Here is a 19366-nt window from a genome sequence, read left to right on the forward strand (position 1 = left end):
AACCTCCTTCCTCCCACAGTCTTCTTCATCTCAGTTAAAAGCAACTCCTCCTTCAAGGTGCTCAGGTGATTTACCTTGCAATCATTCAAGACTTTTCTCTTTCATATCTTCAGTCTGTCAGCAGAAATGTGATTCTACTTTCAAGACATATTCAGACTGCACTTCTCCCCCCCCGCACTGCTTGCACCCTGGTCGCCACCACGATCTTTCACCTGACTTATAGCAGCAACCTCCTTATTTGTCTCCCTGCTTTCACTCTTTACTTCCCTCATCCTGTTCCCAGTTGAGCAGCCAGAATGGTCCTGTTAAAATGCAGTTCAGACAATATCACTCTATTGTTCAAAACTCTGCAACTTCTCATCTCACAGCTCATGCCCTTACAGTGGCTATGAGCCCCGACAAGGTCCAGTCCTTGGTAACCTCTTTGACTTCATCTCCTACTCAGCCCTCATCCAGCTCATATTGCTTTGGCCATACCGGTCCATGCTGTCTAGATATGTCAGGACTGTTCCCTGGCTTGCACTTGCTGTTCCCTCTGCCCAGAACACTCAACTCTCAGATATCTACATTGCACTTCAGAGTCATTCAATGAAAATTTCTTGAAGGAATAGGTCATTGAAAATATTTACATTAATAAGACAAAATGAAAAATATTTAGGTTCACATTCAAATTGCACTGCACTTATGCCCCATTTGATCTTTATTAGCTCCTTATGTGTAAATAACATCTAGAAGTCTTCTAGTTGATACAATTAGTCCAATTCACTTCAACTTGTGTAAACACTTTGCAATTACTGCTAGTGCTAGACTGATCTCTTCTTATATAGCCATTTGTTCTAGTTGTGGCAAATGAAACTGAGCAAAGCTTTGCCTTGTGATGATAATGATTCCTCATTAATGGTTAGAGTCTGTCTGACTCTTTGTAATTTCTTTAAACATTTTTGGTGGAAATCTAAGACCCATAGCCTGAGATTTAAAAAAATCCTCACATAAATTTATTTTTTCCCTTATTTTATATTAATAGAACTCCAGTTTTTACTTGGGCACATAGCCATCCAGAAAAAAAAATACATTTTCCAGGCTTTTTTGCAAATGACTGTGGCCTTAAAACTATGTTCTAGTCAAGGGGATGTTGGTGTAAGATATCAGTTAAAAGAAAACCAATACGTACTCTTTGCTCCCTTTTCCTCCATACCCCTTCCTCCATCCTACTGCCTGGAATGTAGGTACAGTGGCTGGAATTCTAGCTGCAATTTTAGATTATGAGGAGAAGGCCCACATCCAGGAGATGAGGCGTAAGCTGGAAGGAGTTTAGATTACTGATGGCTTCACGGAACACAACCATTGTACCAACTCTTGACATTTTACCTCTGGTCCTGTGTGAGAAAGACATTTTTCTCTTGCTTAAGTTACTGCTATTTTAGGACTCATACAAAATCAAACATAATCCTACCTCAAACATCACAAAAACTATCAGATACCTGGAACTTTCGAGCTCATACTCATTTGAAAGAATCAAAGTGATAAAAATTGTCTGCAATGATAATCAAACGTCTTTATTTTCCATATTTAATTTCTTACAGTCATTTTGGAAAAATAGTTGTGTCTCCAAATATACTTTCACACTGAAGGAAGCTGGTCTGACCAAAGCATTATTTGAGTCATTATGGAAAAAATATTTATTACTGAAAAACAAACGTTCCATTCAGTTTGCATTTTACACATACTTAAGACAAGCATAAAGGAAAGATGCAATGTCGGAAATAGAGGCCATTCTCATTCACTGAAACACTAGCTCAAAAGAGTCTTTGGCAATTAGAGATCCAAATTTGAGAGATTTTTAATTCTATTCAAAATAAAGTTTGCCTAAAGATGTGGAGACGCACAACATTTTCTGAAAATATTTTTTGAGGAATGTCTTTTTATCTTTGTTGTTTGGTATTCTTTTAAACATTTTGAAGTTTATTTAACACAGCATTCTATCTGCTTAACATTCAAATTTAGAAACAGTGATTATCTTCTCCACTCTTCTGAATAGTTAAGTATACTCTATAAATAACACATCAATTTTGCTTTATCACTACCCTTCCAAAAAGCTTCATATAACTGAATTAACCTACTCTTTACTTATCATTAAATATATTTTTGTTAGAAAGAATACACAGCATATGAAATTACAGGATTCTCATGAATTAAGGACAAATTTAAGAACTCTGAAATAATATTTACAGTGTAAACATCACAGTTATTACAATAAAATAAATCACAACATTCACAACACAATATATTTTATTTGGTTTTGATATTGAAGTTGTTTTCTTGAATTACTTATGTAGAACTCAAAATAGAATTACTTCACCTATCATTTTCCTTCAAGAATTCTGAAAAAGAAAGAATTAGTGTTTTAAACATAAAAATATTTTTATTTACAGCATCTTAATTTCATTCATTTATCCACTCATTTGATACCATCTACTTCTCTTGCCACTTATCAACAGCCTGTGATGGGATCATGGTCTGAGATAACAAGAGGGCAGCTTCCAAAGAACTGATTGCCAGAAAGGGCACTGGAATGTGAAGGGCTCTCTACTCAGTCATTAATAATTACCCATTTGTAATTTTCACACATGGTTGACCCACAAGATTTCCTGTCAAAAGAATTTGTCCAAAGCCACCCATTCAAAAAAGAAAAGAAAACAAGAGAGGATGGAATCTCATAAATGATCTTGCATTGTACAAAAACAGAGTGATTAATCCTTCTTTACATTTTAACGTCTCTTGTTTCTTAATTTAACAGAGAAAATTTCTTCTTATAAACTTTTCAAGAAGCTGTATATGATTAACTTTCTTCTTTGAGCAAAGAGACTTGTTTCTCTGAAATATCTATTCTTGATAAGGAATGGGCATGTGCAGCACTCCTGACCATGTATCTCTCTTAGAGGTGAAGGGGTAATCAGTGGATGAAAGGAAACAGTCGGGCAGGTGTCTTTCCAAACACCCTATCTGTTCTTGATGACTCTCATGAAAACCTTAGACACTCACTCCAGGAACTGAAGGAAGACCATGAATTGCCTTCAGTCTGAGCACAAGCCTAGTTTAATCTCCTTGACCTAGTCAGAGGTTATCGTTCAGCTTACCTTCAGGTTTTACAAATCAAATTTTATTGTAACACAGCTGCTCACATTCGTTTTATGTATTACCTGTGGCTGCTTTCATGCTACAGTAGCACAACTGAGCAGCTGTAACAGAAACCATACAGCCCACAAAGTCAAAAATATTTACTCTGTAGCCCTTTGGAGAAAAAATTTGCCAACCTCTGATACAGTGATATAAAATTTCTCTAATCACTTGCCAAGTATTATAAATATATTTTATGAGCTAATATAAACATTGATGTAACTCAGGCAAGAAACATGTCTTGTATCCATGTATACGTAAAAGTAATTGTGATAAGCTTATTACTTAACAAAGGAAAATATCTATCCGTGTTTTCTCTATTCAAAAAATATTTTACTCCAGTAGGTACTATTGGAGCCATAGTACCTACACTCATTTTGTAGGTAAAATAAGCAAAATTTGACCTCTGCTGCAGAAGTTTGCTGTGTTTCAAGGGCTACAGTTAGACTCAGGGAACTTTGATATTTTTACAATAACGAGCCATGCTGTAATCTTGTGGTATTTTCCTGTACTGAAATTAAGTGAGGTGCTAACAGTCAATCGTGGAATCAAACCTTAAATTAATAAAAGCAGCATGACTTGATTCTTAAAAAGAAAGCCTGTTTCCCTCATTAGTGTGAGTCAGTCTCCTCTGTTTTACATCTTGACAGGAGGATAGGAATAAGTCTGAATAAACTAGGAGTTTCCAAACTGTTTACTTTCTCTTTTATGTGATCAGAACATTGCATGAATAATTTAAGCTGTATACTGGCTTGGGGTTCAATTCAGGTAGAAACTTCCTTCTTAGATGAGTCTCATTGTAAGAACTCTAAGATGTTTCTTACCAAGTGATTCTTATCTACTTAAATAATTAGATAATTGCTCTAAAGAATATAGCAGGAATGCACAGATATACCCACCACTGGGAAGTTGTCAGCAGCTTTGCTCCAAAGAGCTTTTTCATTATTTTTCTAACTCTTCAAGGAAGTCAGGAGATTCTCCCTCACTGCTGCAGGCCAGAAAAAGAAAATTACACATGTTAAGGCTCTTAGATGAGAAAACCTCTAAAGAAATGAGGACCTATGACCTATGATGTTCTCTGTATTCTGTAAAGTGCTCTGGGGACTAAACAATCATCTCTGAGGTTAGTTATTACCTATCAATTGTTCTTCAATCTTAAAATGTCTAAAATTATCCTTACAGACTTACAATCTGGTGGGCAAAGAGAGTTATCTTGTCTGATCTCACCCAAACAAGATTGTCCTTAAAACTCACCATCTAAACAAAAATAATTGAGATAAAAAGAGAGAGCACTCCACTTCCTATTTATTGTGCTGCAATATTTATATGCCATAAAGAGACATAGGTTTTATAGAATCTGAGAAGACAAAAGAACTTATGGTTTAATTTGGTAAAATAAGAGTATTGAATATGCATATGAAGGGAGTTCCATGTGATACCAATTGCTAATTGACTGCACTTTACATGTCTTCAAAATCAGCACTTTTGATAAAACCTGTTCCCAGATTCAGACTAGATGTCTCTACAGTCATCACTTTTAATCCTGGAGGCACAGTAGGATCAACTGGGGAGCTCTTTAAAAATACCAATGTCTAGAGCCATACTCCTAGAGGCTCTAATTTCCTGGCAATTGGTTTTGGGTAAGCCCCAGACATCAGTATTTTTAAAATTCTCCCAGGTCGTCTAATGTCAGGCAAGGTTGAGAATTACTGCTTCACACAGTATAAATAGATAGTGAGATAGAGAGGTAGATAAGTGTTCATATGCAGCTACTATTTTGAAAGTCATTTATAATTTCTCATTTTAGGAAGTTCTCTATTTCTTTACCTCCTTTTCCCGTTCAGAATTGAGTTCAAGTATTTCTTTACAGCCATTTGTTTTCGAAGGCGGGTATAGTTGTCAGTGAAGACGGCATCTGAGTGGCGTTTGATTGGTCCCTGGTCTTCTGAGATGTTATTGCTAAGGAGTGTGAGGAAAAGAAAATCAAAGAATTTTAACAAGAAATGACAAATATGCCAAAATTCCAAATTTCTTGGAGTCAGATAAAAATTCCAACACTCAACTCGTTTTCTATCACAAAAATAGTAAAAGAAAAATACATCTAAACTTCAGGATGGGGGAGCAAGGAATAATCCAACAAATTTTGGCATTTACTAGGAGTGCCTTAAGACACATTCTGTACTACCTGAGAAAATAATTTATCCAAAAGAAAGGTGGGGGGAGGGAATATTTGAAGCTGTGTTCTGCCATTGAGAGGGAAATTTCTTTAAAAATAAATGCTCTTTAGAAGCTATGCCACCGTGAACAGTACCATCAAAACATTCAGCTATTGGCCGTTTAAAAACAGAATCTTCCAATGCTTGGTTTGAGCAGGAAGTAAAAAGCAAGTAACTATGGTTAACCTCAAAATTTGCTTCATTTATACTATGTCTTATTTATTTTTACTGTCTAGTTCAACTTGATTGCAGATTTATAAATGATTGGTACTTAAGAAAAAAAGTGTGCCTGAAGCCAGGGAGTATGATACTACTAAAAGGTCTTTTTCCTTAATCCATGAGTATAATATACTTTATTGAAGAATATAAATTATTTCTAACCATGTTGAACATTATCAAGAGTTATCAATTTTGAACAAAGCAAATAAATTCTAGACAGTGAAAATATAATTTGTAGATTAAATAATCATAACATGTTTGATAAAAATAATAAATTCTCCTTACCTAACTCGTTTTCCAATAAGGGACTCAAGGTATTTTTTGGCAGAAATTTGACCCAAGAGTCTACTAAAGTCACTGGTGAAAACTCCATCCGCATGCCTGGTGTTCCTAAAACAAGGAGGAAAGGATAACCATTATTTTGTGAATGGTTTTCTAAAAATATTATTTGGCTCATTAAATTAGAAAGAAACGTATCAGCTTATTGTGAAAGCTTCTCATGCAAATTTAAGTCCAAATGAAGTTTTCCTAACAACCTAATAAGTCACTTATATCACGACATTTCCTACAGTTCTAGCCCAAAACTTTGAAAAATTAAAGAAATTAGCTTTTTAAGTAGTCTACCCCAATATTAAATAATGCTCCCTGGTAGAATCTATAAAACTAATTCATCTCTAGGAAATATTGGTGGGAAAAATAGATTTAATTAGTTTTATTTATTTATCTTTTTTTGTGGGGCTTTATTTCTTCTACCCTGAATAAAGATATATACAAGGGGAAACTATCCTGATTTCAGCAATAAACCCATTATATATTTTGCTATTCCTTCTGCCAAAATATATGGAAACAAAATCTCTTAAGATAGAGAGGATCTTAGGGCCTACCAACCAACTTTTCCAGCCAAGGGAGGAACCTTTTAAACTTTGTCTTCAGTGCAGAGCTGCTGTATCTGCACTTGAATGCTGCTCTAGACAAATGGTTCTGTGAATGAATAGCTTTTATTACTAGAGACTTTTTCTTTACATAGAGATGAAATTCTTGCCTTAGAATTCCCTCCATCATGGAGTCCTAAATGCTGTGGTCTTACTAGAATTGGTACAATTTCTGATGTTGAAATTTTGTGCAACAGAACGTAAGGGGATGATTTGTTCATCCTGGCTTGTCACAACCTCTGTACGTGAAAATCATGTACAGCTGCAAGAGCTGTAATAAACCAGCTTCAATAAATCAGGCCGGATGAAGCCATGATACCTGGAGACCTGTAGTGTTATACTGAGCTTCATGGCGACACAAAAATAAAACATCTATATTTCAAAAATATATTTCCTAAAATACAACTCGATGAAAATCAACTCACCTGGATACATCATAGTAGGGTGTGTCATTTTCAGCTAACACATTTTGCAAGATGTCAGTGTCTGCTTTTAGTGAAACTTGATCAGGTTCATTTGCTTCTTCAAATGATAGTCTGTCACCCAACCTACTAGGAAAAAATGCGGTAGAAGTATAATACAGTTCTTTCTCAGAAAACAGTGTTTATGGTGTTACAGCCATTTGAACAAGATATTCAACAACTTGGGATTCTATGGTTTATGAGTGTATAAATAGTGAAATTTTTTATTATCCCATAAAATAGATGCCATACAACTTTTCCAAGCTCTAAGTGCCAAGCATAAGAGCTACTTAATTCAATCCCATCAGAGCATTAAGTGAAGTACACTTTTTGATAGTATCTTCGTTTTGCAAAGTTAAATTTTATGGGTAGAAAGATTTTATACAAAACAGAAACCCAAAATTTTTTAATAGTCGATATTAAAACTGGGAGCAATTCATGTATTTGTTGATGTTTAGTATCAATTGTCTCAAACATTTCTCAAGAGCTGAGTATCAACTGCTTTTCTTTCTCTAGGTCTCTAAGCTTTGCTTCAAAGATTAACCTTGGTGTGATATATTTCTCTGTATTAATCAAGTCCAAAGAACTTTTCCCTGGGAACTTCTGCTTCCTAATCTTATGTATTAACACAATTTTAGTCAGGAATGCACAATGCTTTACCGGAAGACTAAGAGCAGTCATGCCTACACATAGAATATGATTATATTTGTGAATGCATGCACATTTTGAACACCAGCACACTAAGAAAATTATGAATGTATATTTTTCACTGTTAGGGTAAAACTCCAAGGAGTGTGTTGGCTCCTGGGCCCTTGTATATCTTTTGGTGCTGTAGCAGTAGATGGTCAGTAACAATCAGTTCTCCTTGTATGAAGCCTAGAAATCAATGCAAACTTCAGCATTCTTTTGATCAGTGGTCTATTGTGATATAACCATTCAGATAGAATCATTCTATTTAGTTAGCAAAGCAACATAAGATCTGGCTTTAAGCAGATTTCAAAGAGAACACTAACAGCTAAGAGATTATTCACTCTGTTGAGCATAAGTCTACCTTGAGCAAAGAATCAGGAATGGGAAAATAAACAAAGAAATGATGATTTTGCCCTTAGATATAATGGTGTTTGTAAACCAGAAAACTAAAAACCATAAAGCTAACGTCATTATCACTTGCTGTTTATTTCTTTAGCATAAATCTATTTAATTTCAGATAAACCTTTAAATATGAGTTGCGTTATACTACATGAACTTGAAATATGAAATACAACATAGAGAACAGTAAAACTAAGGATTTATGGTTAAAATAAAGTACATTAAAATTCATTCATTGGGAGAGGGTGTCTCAGTAGATCAATTATAAGAACAATTTTTAATACTGGCAAATTGATTCTGCCTAGATAGATAGATCTGTTCAACATGATTTTATACATGTTTCACTAATCAACTACTAATCTTATGATTATTTTCTGATTGATCTTGAAAATGAACTAAAATGAGATAGGCAACTAAACATCTACTTTTCCATCAGAAACTGAACTGAACTCAGATAATAATAGATAAAAGCTTATAATTTATCTAAAACTGGTTTTGAATGAAAGGAAAGCCAAATCCTCCCCTGCCTTGTTTGGAAGTGTGACCCACCCTATTTATAAAACCAATGATTGACACAGTACCTCATCCTGAGAGTGAATTCTGGGATCCAGAATAATCACATTGACAACGTTGAAAAAATTCACATAACACATCAACCAAAATATTTAGATAAATAATATATAATTTTAAAAAGTGAGTTGTCCCAAATAACATATAGAACATTCCCATATAGCTGAAGAAGGAATGTTTTAACTGTCTGAAATGAAAGAGAACTTACCTCAGAGCAGAAGGTGCTCACATAACACATCAACCAAAATATTTAGATAAATAATATATAATTTTAAAAAGTGAGTTGTCCCAAATAACATATAGAACATTCCCATATAGCTGAAGAAGGAATGTTTTAACTGTCTGAAATGAAAGAGAACTTACCTCAGAGCAGAAGGTGCTCCAAAAAGAGGCCATGCCAATGTTTGTGAGAAGAGCATGCTACAAAGTGCCAGGAGCACGAGGAGCTGAGGCTTACTTCTGATTTCCATCTCTGCTCCTCAAAAGGGAGAGAATCATATCAGTTTTTCCAACCACATATGTCACCAGCAAGGTAATTCTGACTGTCTAGCAGTAATTTCTAAAGGCTCTTGGAGAATTTGGAAAAAGTAATTTTCATCTTATAGAAAAAGTTAAATTACAATATGATTACTTTTAAAATCGAGAAGATTTTTCTTGACTACAAATGCTTAAATAAAAATTAGGATACTTCTCAACTGCTGCCTACCTCTCGCCAGGCACATAGTTGGCTCAGGTATATATTGAATGCCATACTTTTATAGTGCTGGAAATAAGTGGGGACAATCTCCTTGTAACAAAGTCGTAGAATTCAGGTTTAGTATCTTTTCTAACTGAGGAAGCAGCTTCAAAAAACTGATTGTTTCTTCTACTTTAAGTTTTTGCATCTGAGTATACATGTATATATCTATCAGTGAAAAAATTATTTTGTATATACATTTATTTTTCCTCTTTTGATTGTAGATATTACTGGGAACCTTTTTCTCTAAGCCTGGGTTTGAACAACTTAACTAATTAGTGAAAATTAATACAAAAAATCATTGAAAAACATATTACCACTGAGATAGTTTTTGCCGTAAAAGGGAATTATATTCAAAACAAAGCTTGTGTTTTTTTACATCTAATCCACTTACACATTTCATTTCTAACTAGTTTCTAGATAGAAATTTAGGAGTTCAAGGTCTGTTTCTCTTGCTGTCTAGAGAAATCAACATTCTGTACAGCATTTAAACTTAAAATAAATAAGAAAATAAATGCTTCCTAGGTTCACGTAACCAATACATAAAAAGAAAAGCACTGAAAAGCAAGTTGAAAACTTCAAAAACAAAAGTATTCACTAAACTCTTCAGTCAAAAATTTATACAGAAGCAAAAAACCCTACTTGTAAAGAATATTTTTTTAAAAAAAAATCAGTATTGAGTAAAAAACTAAGCAAAGAAAGCATCTTCTAGGCACAAGAATGCAGAAAATCCATTGATACGTGAGAAGTTGAGGCATTTCTATACTTACCAGGTGACTTGAGAAACTTGTCTTTTTGTTGTTGTAAAGGAGGAACACTGTCAAATTCTTTTCAACAGAGAGTAAAATTTAATACCCTGAGAAAAGGTCTAGAGGCAGGGAGAGAAAAATAAGGAAGAAAGACAATGTTTTCACTTACCTTGCCAAGTAACGCTCCTCCGGAGCTCTCAGTTCCGGAGACTATTGGAGCTGTCTCAGGTGCTGAAGTCCTGTGAGGCCGAGAAAGGCTCCACCAGCTTCCTGCCCTTAGAACTGAACCAGAATTTGATACTGGCTAAGGGCTGGCTATTATTGCCAGCGACTGCTTTTCACTCTACCCTGACCAGCATTTCAAAACCCATCATTTTATAGGGCTTATGCTTAGGGCTGAGCAATCACCAAGCGCCCTGAAAGACGTCACAGTAGTACTCCCACGGGATGAATAGGGCTCGAAGTTCTTTTTTAATTGTCATTATGTCTGATTTATATAAGTTTATAGTGAGTAACTTCATGATGTAAGATACAAAAAGGAAATTTACTGTTCTTTAAGCAAAAAAAAAGTACCAAGCATAACATGAAATGTTTTAATCTTTAATTAGTAGCAATGAAAGAAGAGAATGATTGGTGTAATAGCCAGGGCCACTGGGGTTCCTTCAGAAAATAAGAATTTTATGTGCAGCAAGAGATGCAGAAAGCAAGAAACACTTAGGTTCATTATGCTTACAAATATATAATTCTCCTTTATTACAAAGCATCAATTCTCCTAAAGCCTTTTTTATTTTTATGCTATTCGTGTAGATCTTGATTTAGTGTTTCTTGAGATCTATGCTAATTTTAAAAGCATCTAGAAATAATTTTCCATTTTTCTATTCTTACATTTCCTATATGTTGAAACTAATCCCAGGATAAAAGTTTCAGAAAGGCTCTAAGATAGTATAATATGCACACTGTTGTAAAATGTAGTAGCAATATTGGTATTTCACATTTGTATCAAATCTCATAGTGCCCAATGCACTTTCACATACATGATCTCAAACAATCCAAAAATAAATTATCATACCATATATTTCGAGATTCATTGTTTCTTCCTTTTTAAAAGTTATACTCATCATTTTTATAAGTCCTTGCATTGTGTAAAATTATTTCATTTCTCTCATCCCATTCCCAAACACACACCCACACCCACTCCAGCTTTTGAACATTTCCAACTCAATCACTTGACAGGTGTTTTTAAACAAATAGTTGGAAAACATTTATGGAGCACTTTGATAACTACTTAATTTTTATTTGTGATTTTTAACTCAAAGTAGCCTAGTATACATTCAATCAGAGTTTAAGGTAAAAATTCAGCCATATGGACTACTTCATGGACAACCAAATAAAATGCTATCCTTGCTTTTATTTTAAAAAATTTTCATGTGTGCATTCTTTTACAATTTTCTTCATAAGTTCCCCAAGGGAGAACTGCTCCAAAGTCCCCCTTTTTCCTTCTACTTTAGGATTTCAGTATCTATCTGCTTCATTCAAAGTCAGACTGATCCAGCAAAAGAATATCCTGCTATGCTTAATCACATTTTCTAATTCAGTTACAAAAAAAAATTAAATGAATTAAATTTCAAAATGTCTGGAAATTTGTTTTCCAGTTGACAGCTCTGACTTAAGCCAGAGCTTCTGTGGCTTAATTCCAGGAAATCTTTTTCACCTGATTATTACAAACTAAAGATTGAAATGGTTCTCATATGGAATTTTTTTATCCTTAGCTCTTTGTCACCCAATCCTCAGTGAAGCAATTTCATTTAAGAACAGTAACAGCAAAGTAAGTTGATTGAGAGTCACAGAAAAGCCACTGCTGAATGATAAGCAGAAAAATCTAAAAGAAAAGAGGCATAAAAATGGACTGTTATTTGGTCTAAGGAAGCACTTCGCATTCACAAAAAGTAAGGATAGTAGATTTTTCCAATGGTAAACACAGTTTCATAATAAAAAATGTAAAAGCAAAGAGAAATAATTCAGTTTTATTATCTCTGAATAGAAGTAAACTATATCAAAGAACTGCATTTTTTTCCTATGAATTTAAACTAGAAGGCAAAACTGAATTTCAAAATGGGATCATAGCACCATCTGCAGGTTCAAAGTCTTAATTCACAGATTTGTTGTTTTTAAATGTGTTTTTTCTCTTTTCTTTCAAGGAAATGGATGTAAACCAGAGGCCCTTTAACCAGCTAAATTACAGATGCTTCCAGGAAAATAAACATAAGGAAAAAAACACTGTTGCTGAATTTATCCTGAATACTTTGTTACTATAAAATTCAGTAAATACAAAAATACAAATGCAAATTTATTGTTTAAATCTGCTTTTTTCCTACTTTACACATATTTCCATAATTTTCCGACATGCCTGGCAAAATTTATTTCCTACCTTAACTTTTCCCAGAAAAGTGGTGTTTATAATAATAAGAATCATCATTCATTCATACAGCTAAAATAAACCTCCAAGATTCTTCTTTTACAAATGGGTAAGCTCTTGTCCAGAGAGTTTAAGTAATTTTTGCAAGATTACTCAGATGGCCAATAACAAATATAGGAGTGATAGTTAGGTCTTCTGGTCCTGATCTAGCTTTCTTTCTGTTAAGAACTGGTGATTTTCTGTAACTGTTATTATCATCATTATTGATGCTAACAGATCAGATAAGCAAAACAAAGGCCCATAAAAACATTGGCATCTCCTCTCTCCTTTTGTCATCAACAGGATCAAGGGCAGAAAAATAAAGCTGGCATTCTAAACCAAACATACTGAGTGTAGGGAAGTCAGATGGAAAGGATTTTCAAGCTCAGGAGATAAGCAGAAATCCAGATTCACCCTTTTTGCCTTGGTGCAGAGAACCAACAGAGGGTCCATGTAGCTATTAGGGATGATAGGCCACAGCTGTGCTCTTCCATCTCTTGGTGTGACAGCTTAGCCTGCCTAACTCACCCGAACTCACACTCAGCCCTGAGACCTATCCACTCTCTGCCAGGGTAATCCTGAACAGTTAGGTCTAGATGAGAGATCTGCAATCTGCTGGTTGTGAGCCATGGATAACTCACCCCTCTGGTTTTTACATCTCTCAAGCTAAGAATGATGTTAACTTTTGACAGGCTGAAAAAAATTAAAAGAAAAATAATGTTTTATACAGTGAAAATTATATGAGACAAATTTCAGTGTCCGTAAAGTTTTATTGGAACTTGGAAATGCTCATTATACATATTTCGTCTACAGCTGCTTTTTTGCTACAATGACCAAGTAGAATAGCTGTGACAAAGACTGCACAGGCCACAAAGCCTAAAATGTTTACTATTTGGCCCTTCACAGAAAAGCTTTGTCAACATCTGGTCTAAAGCCTCCCATTTGGGAAGATATTTAAGAAGCCATGTTTACCTTGATATTCTTGAGTCCTGTAGCTTTCAGTAACTTGCATTAGAAAATATATAGGGGCCAGCCCCATGGCCGCATGGTTAAGTTCCCGCGCTCTGCTTTGGCAGCCCAGGGTTTCGCTGTTTTGGATCCTGGGCGCTGACATGGCACAACTTGCAAGGCCATGCTGAGGCGGCATCCCACGTGCCACAACTAGAAGGACCCGCAACTAAAAAATATACAACTACGTACTGGGGGGACTTGGGGAGAAAAAGGAGAAAAAAACCAGATTGGCAATAGTTGTTAGCTCTGGTGCCAGTCTTTAAAAAAAACAAAAGAAAAAATATATATGTGTATATATGCATATATATACTTTTAATATATGTTATGAATAATATATGTGTATCTATGTGTAATATGCATGTGATATATACATCTAACATACATGTATACTTTTAATATTAAAGGAATGCTCAACATCATTAGCTATCAAGGAAATGCAAATCAAAACTACAATGAGGTATCACCTCACTCTGGTCAGAATGGCTATAATTAACAAGACAGGAGACAACAAATGTTGGAGAGGGTGCGGAGAGAAGGGAACCCTTGTTCACTGCTGGTGGGAGTGCAAACTGGTGCAACCGCTATGGAAAGCAGTATGGAGTATCCTCAGAAAATTCAGGATAGATCTACCATATGATCCAGCTATTCCATTGCTGGGTATTTATCCAAAGAACTTGAAAACACAAAGGCATAAAGATACTTGCACCCCTGTGTTCATTGCAGCATTATTCACAATAGCCAAGACTTGGAAGCAACCTAGGTGCCCATCAAGGGACAAATGGATAAAGAAGATGTGGTATTTATACACGATGGACTACTACTCAGCCATAAGAAATGATGAAATCCAGCCATTTGTGACAACATGGATGGACCTTGAGGATATTATGCTGAGTGAAATAAGTCAGAGGGATAAAGTCAAATATCGTATGATCTCACTCATAAGTACAAGATAAAAACAACGACAAACAAACACATAGCATTGGAGATTGGATTGGTGGTTGCCATAGGGGAAGGGGGGAGGAGAGAGGACAAAAGGGGGTGATTAAGCTCACATATGAGGGGATGGACTATAATTAGTTTTAGGGTGGTGAACATGATGTAATCTACACAGAATTCAAAATATATTGTGATGTACATCCGAAAATAAACAAATAAATGAAGAAAAAATAAAAAAATAAAAGTATGTGTATACATATACAATATTTGCACTGTATATTAAAATAATTAAAAGAATATATATTTAAGCATATATATTAAAAGTGTATATATTTTTTAAAGTATATATAGAAACAAAATTTGGATTTACTTCTAGGATTCTTGTTTTCTCATAATAGTGTTTTGTTGAAAACAATGCCACAAGAAACACCAATTTTTCCTTTAAAATTCATTCTTAAGTCTGGAAATATGTTAACGAATATTAAGCAATTGAAAACATAATGATCTAAATTATGTAAATGAGGACAACAGCTCCCTTGACTCCAGAACATCATGACCTATCTCACTTATTGATGATGAGAATTCTATATAAAATTATTCCTTCGTTTCAGAATTGTCTCGTTTTAAACCAAAAAACACACAGAAAAGATAATGTATTAAGTGCTGTGAGTTATTTATAGCTAATTAGAGTTGTATTTATCACATAATTTTATGAAAGTAGATTTTGGAGGGAAGGTTGTGCAGAAATCACAAGATCACAAAATTCTGGGATACAAGAGTTTAAAAATAAAGTGTTAAAATTTAAGAACAAATTTCATCTATTTCACAATGTCATCTGTTATACATGTGTCCCCCTCCCACCATACACACATTCCATGTAACCAGCCTTTAACTCAATGATCCCTCCTACTCGGAGATCAGAATACATAAGGGCAATGAGGAGAGGGGGAGGTTACTTACCAGGGGAGGAAATGGAAAATAGCATGTCTGATCCCTGGCTCTGAACTTTAAGAATGATGAAGCCTAGATGTTAGAATGAAAGCTTTGCAGGAATATTTACTGAGCGAATTCTCATGACCCCTGCACCACTATATCCATCCTCCCTAGACTAGGGCAGAGCCATTGAAATGGAGAAAAGAAGAGATTATTAAAGATGGGGAGACAACTGCCTGCCCCTAGTTGGCAAGAGTCTATGGCAGGGTTGAAAGTAAGTTTGACAGAGCCCTTCACTATTAAACTTGGGGACTGAACAGTAGAGGCTAACATGGCTTCATTTCTCCTCTGATTCTCGTAGCAAACCATGGAGAAACATTCTTTGCAATGGTACAGAAGGAAGCAGATAAACCTGTAGGACAAAGAAAGTCCCTCATGCCCTGCTTGGAAAAACCCTAAATGCCCTCCAGGGGATAAAGAGTGAAAAGAGCCTACCAACTTTAACCAAGGGCCAGATCTTGGACAACTTATCAAGAGCCAATGTGGGGTGACCATACCAAAGACCAGAGGTAACTGACCATCTCAGTGGATGACAGCATGGTACACAGCCTCTCCCCAGGACCCAGAGGCAGCCTCCTGGATTTCATGTTGTTGTATACACTCTCACAAACTTAGATGCTACTCTGAGGAAAAATAGGGGGAGAGCAAATCCTGAATTGACAGAGTTTTAAATCTTAAAATTATGATATTTACCCAGATATTACTAAGGTCTATCTTCTGAGGATCAAAATAGGAGTTAGAGAAAATATTCTAAGACTAATATTTTTGTATGTCATATTACGTGGCCTGTGAGAATTTGTACTCACTATTACTTTATGGATGACCTTGAGTTTTGTATGATCATGCTTTGCCTAGGAGGAGTGGCCAGGACCCTATATCCTATTGAGTATCAAAATTGATTTAAAAGGGCCCGTGAGACAGAAGCTTGGTAATGTTGAGACCCATCTTACAAGGCCTGCCCTTGTATCTTCCTCTAACCCCTTGTCCATCAGTTGTTCTAGCTGGTCCCCAGCTTTGGCATCTGGTTTCCTCCTTAGGCTTCCTCAGCTCATTCCTTGGCCTCAGGATCTCCTTCTGTTTCTTTTGTTTTGCCTCAGTACTATGTCACCTCCCAGTACACCTCAGTTTTGACTTGCTCCCGGGACAGATCTGATCCCACATGTTGCAAACCCAAGTCCCCCCTATGCTGGATATTCTCCATTTGTCTCTTTGGATTTCTCTCTGCTGTTCTCCACCTGGAGGCTCACCTCCAGATCCATCCACATTCTGTGGTCCTCTGGTTTCCAGTTGGGCTTAGCCAAAGGGAGGCACTCATAGCAAAATAAGGGGACCAAAGATTAGAGGAAAGAGAGCTCTGAATATTCACTCCCCATAGACCATGGTTTAGAAGAGGTTGCCTTCTTCCCCAAAATGCAGCTTTTGCAGGATGGCCCCTCTCCTGCAGCCATAGAGTTGCCAAGAACTTCCTGTTGAGGCTAGTCCCCAGGTCCTTTGCCACCTAGTTGGTTTTTCACATCTTTATTAAACTCTCCTCAATTAACCTTCAGACAGAGCCATTTGCGTCCCTACCTCATGCACTCTTGCACCCAACCTCACACTTCTAAGAGCATCCAGAAACATTTAATTTAGGATTCCACAGCTTTGGAAGACCTGCTCATTTTGAAGCTTTAATATTTTTAATTCAAGTTGGGAGACACCTCAGAATAATCAATGTGGAAGCTTGGAGGAAGATCACTCTAGCCCTGAGCAGGTATGTCGTATTGGTGAGCAATTGGTTTTTGAAGATTGTGCCTGAAACATAAATAAACTAGAAGCCTGTTCAGATCTTTGATGCTACTCAAGTCCCTCCAGGAAAAGAAGCTGGATCCATTGTTAACACACATCAGGAGGAAAGGTCAATGTGCTGCCAGAAGCCAAACACCAAACTCTGACGGGGGTCCCTGTGGGAGCAGCAGAATGACCCTGGGGAAGTAGACCTGAGGCGAACACAGCCTCCACCTCTCCAGGGCTCCTGGCGCCTGGGCGTCAGGAAAGAAAACCTCACTGTCTAGGAAGCAGGAGCTGTGGCTATTTGATAAGCTTTGGTTTTTTCTTAATCATCATTCTAATATCCTGTATCTGTAGTCATTTCACCGTACTTCTCAGTCTAGGAGACTGATGTTCTAATTTCTGACTCACAAAATCATAATTTTTTGCTAGAAAGAATTTAAGATAATTTAGTCTTGCTACTTTGTTTTGGGAAATTATAGTGATTTGAAATCCAAAAGAGGCAAGTGACTGATTGAGTAGCAGGGCTTGGATTGAGACCCTTCCTTTCTCTCTCCAAATTCACTAATTTTCACCGGATTGTGAAGCCAGCAAACTAGCAACCTGAAGAATAGAGACTGTGTTGTGACAGAGAAGAGAGGGCAAGAGGGTTGCCTTACTTCTGTGGCCATGTGGGTTTACCACAGACACTTGGTCAATGTGTACTGATGATATCAACACAGTAAAGACCAATGATTTACATTTGTTTGGAAATAATTCTTACCCAAAATAATAACCAAGTGAAACTGTGTTGAGTGGCATCAGAACAAGAAATGTCTTCCTAGGTTCACATTATTCTTCTTTTGGCTCCCATGCCTTTAGATTGTCTCAAGAAACTACAGGCAGAGAAAGAAAAAGCCAATGCCTGCCATTTCTTCTTTCATAATAGTTCTGAGCTTAAATATTAGATATAAAAAGCATACAGTGCTTATTTCTTCTTTCCAGCCATAAGATGAACTGTTCTTGGCATTTTTCTTGAGACAGAAATCAGAATTAGACGCTTTTGGAGGTATCCGTGTTTCTAGGCACAGATATCAAACACCTCGATAATTGTATTCATGTATATGTACATGTGACTTATTATCATTTGAGGGGGAAAAAAGTCAAATGTGAGATTCCAAGTTCTTTGGATAACAAAACTGAGGATTCACTGAAGAATGCCAAGTCCTCACTCTTACCTCTCCAGTACTAATTTAGCAGTCTCCAACTACCTCCAGCCTTGTTTTCCTCCAATCTCTTCACAATGCTGCCAAAAGGGATCTTCCCCCAAAATGTCTCTCATCATAATACTCCCTTGTTTAAAACCTTTCTATGGTTCCCCGTTGCCCTTAAACTAAAGTCCTGACCCAAGAACAGGCTTGCAAGTCCATGCCGTCCTCCTCAGTATCTCCTCGCTGACCCTGCCCCGTCCACCATATTCTATTCTCCAGCCACACTGAACAAGTTTCGTTCCTCAGAAGTACTGTGTTCTCTGTTGCCTCTGGTTTTTCACACCTACTATTTCCTCTCTCAAGAACACCCACTCCAATCTCTCCTACTCCTTCAGGTTTCAGCTTACATATAGGACACTTTCAGAAAGATCTCAAACCATTCTTCCATTAACTCTGTCCTAGATGTCCTGCTTTTCATCTCCTGTTTACCTCTGTATTTTCCCTAGCAAAACACTGAGCATGCTCTATTATTATAGCGTATTTCATTTCATATACCCTCATATAATTTTAACATGTGTAAGCACAGTGCCTGCACATAATCAGTGTTCAGTAACTATTTTAGACGAGTGAATGAATGAGATGGAACTTGTACTCATTTCAACTTTATTTGGTTTGGACCTCAAATCTTTTTATTTTTTCGTTCTCATGTTACAATGTCTAATTCTTCTTTCCCATCATCAAATTCAGCTTGATCTTAGTACAGGAAATTTTTTTCCCAAATATTACCAGTTTTATCTTTTTAAAAATTTCTCAGCCCTATCTATTGTTTCTCTAGAGCTAAGTCTTGCTAAATGACAAATAGATT

The 19366-nt window shown here is 36.1% G+C and overlaps 1 protein-coding gene across 5 annotated transcripts; it reads right to left on the reverse strand.

The window, feature by feature from the left end:
* Nucleotides 1-1511: 1511 nt before the first annotated feature.
* On the reverse strand, nucleotides 1512-10512 carry VIP (vasoactive intestinal peptide). Of its 5 annotated transcripts, none has more exons than XM_014866414.3 (7): nucleotides 10319-10512; nucleotides 9028-9136; nucleotides 6970-7092; nucleotides 5898-6002; nucleotides 5005-5136; nucleotides 4077-4165; nucleotides 1512-2381 (listed from the first exon to the last, which is right to left on the reverse strand). In XM_014866414.3, exons 2-6 carry the CDS (start codon nucleotides 9132-9134, stop codon nucleotides 4120-4122), a joined length of 513 nt encoding a protein of 170 aa, XP_014721900.1. In that variant the 5' UTR covers nucleotides 9135-9136; nucleotides 10319-10512; the 3' UTR covers nucleotides 1512-2381; nucleotides 4077-4119. The 5 variants fall into 5 exon arrangements, with proteins under 5 accessions (XP_014721900.1, XP_044617270.1, XP_070338729.1 ...); XM_044761335.2 differs by having other exon boundaries at nucleotides 4077-4162; nucleotides 6970-7095; XM_070482628.1 differs by having other exon boundaries at nucleotides 9028-9142.
* Between the last annotated feature and the right edge of the window lie 8854 nt (nucleotides 10513-19366).

The sequence above is a fragment of the Equus asinus genome, chromosome 1 (assembly GCF_041296235.1).
Source record: "Equus asinus isolate D_3611 breed Donkey chromosome 1, EquAss-T2T_v2, whole genome shotgun sequence".
Taxonomy (NCBI): Eukaryota; Metazoa; Chordata; class Mammalia; order Perissodactyla; family Equidae; genus Equus; species Equus asinus.

What these genes read in the sequence shown, in the direction of transcription:
- VIP (XM_014866413.3), bottom strand. Translation starts at nt 9,134, where the DNA reads ATGGAAATCAGAAGTAAGCCTCAGCTCCTCGTGCTCCTGGCACTTTGT. An exon ending in CTTATTGGAAAACGAGTTAG is followed by an intron (nt 5,137 to 5,897) that starts GTAAGGAGAATT and finishes CACACTCCTTAG; the next exon opens with CAATAACATCTCAGAAGACC. An exon ending in ATTCTGAACGGGAAAAGGAG is followed by an intron (nt 4,166 to 5,004) that starts GTAAAGAAATAG and finishes TCTGGCCTGCAG; the next exon opens with CAGTGAGGGAGAATCTCCTG.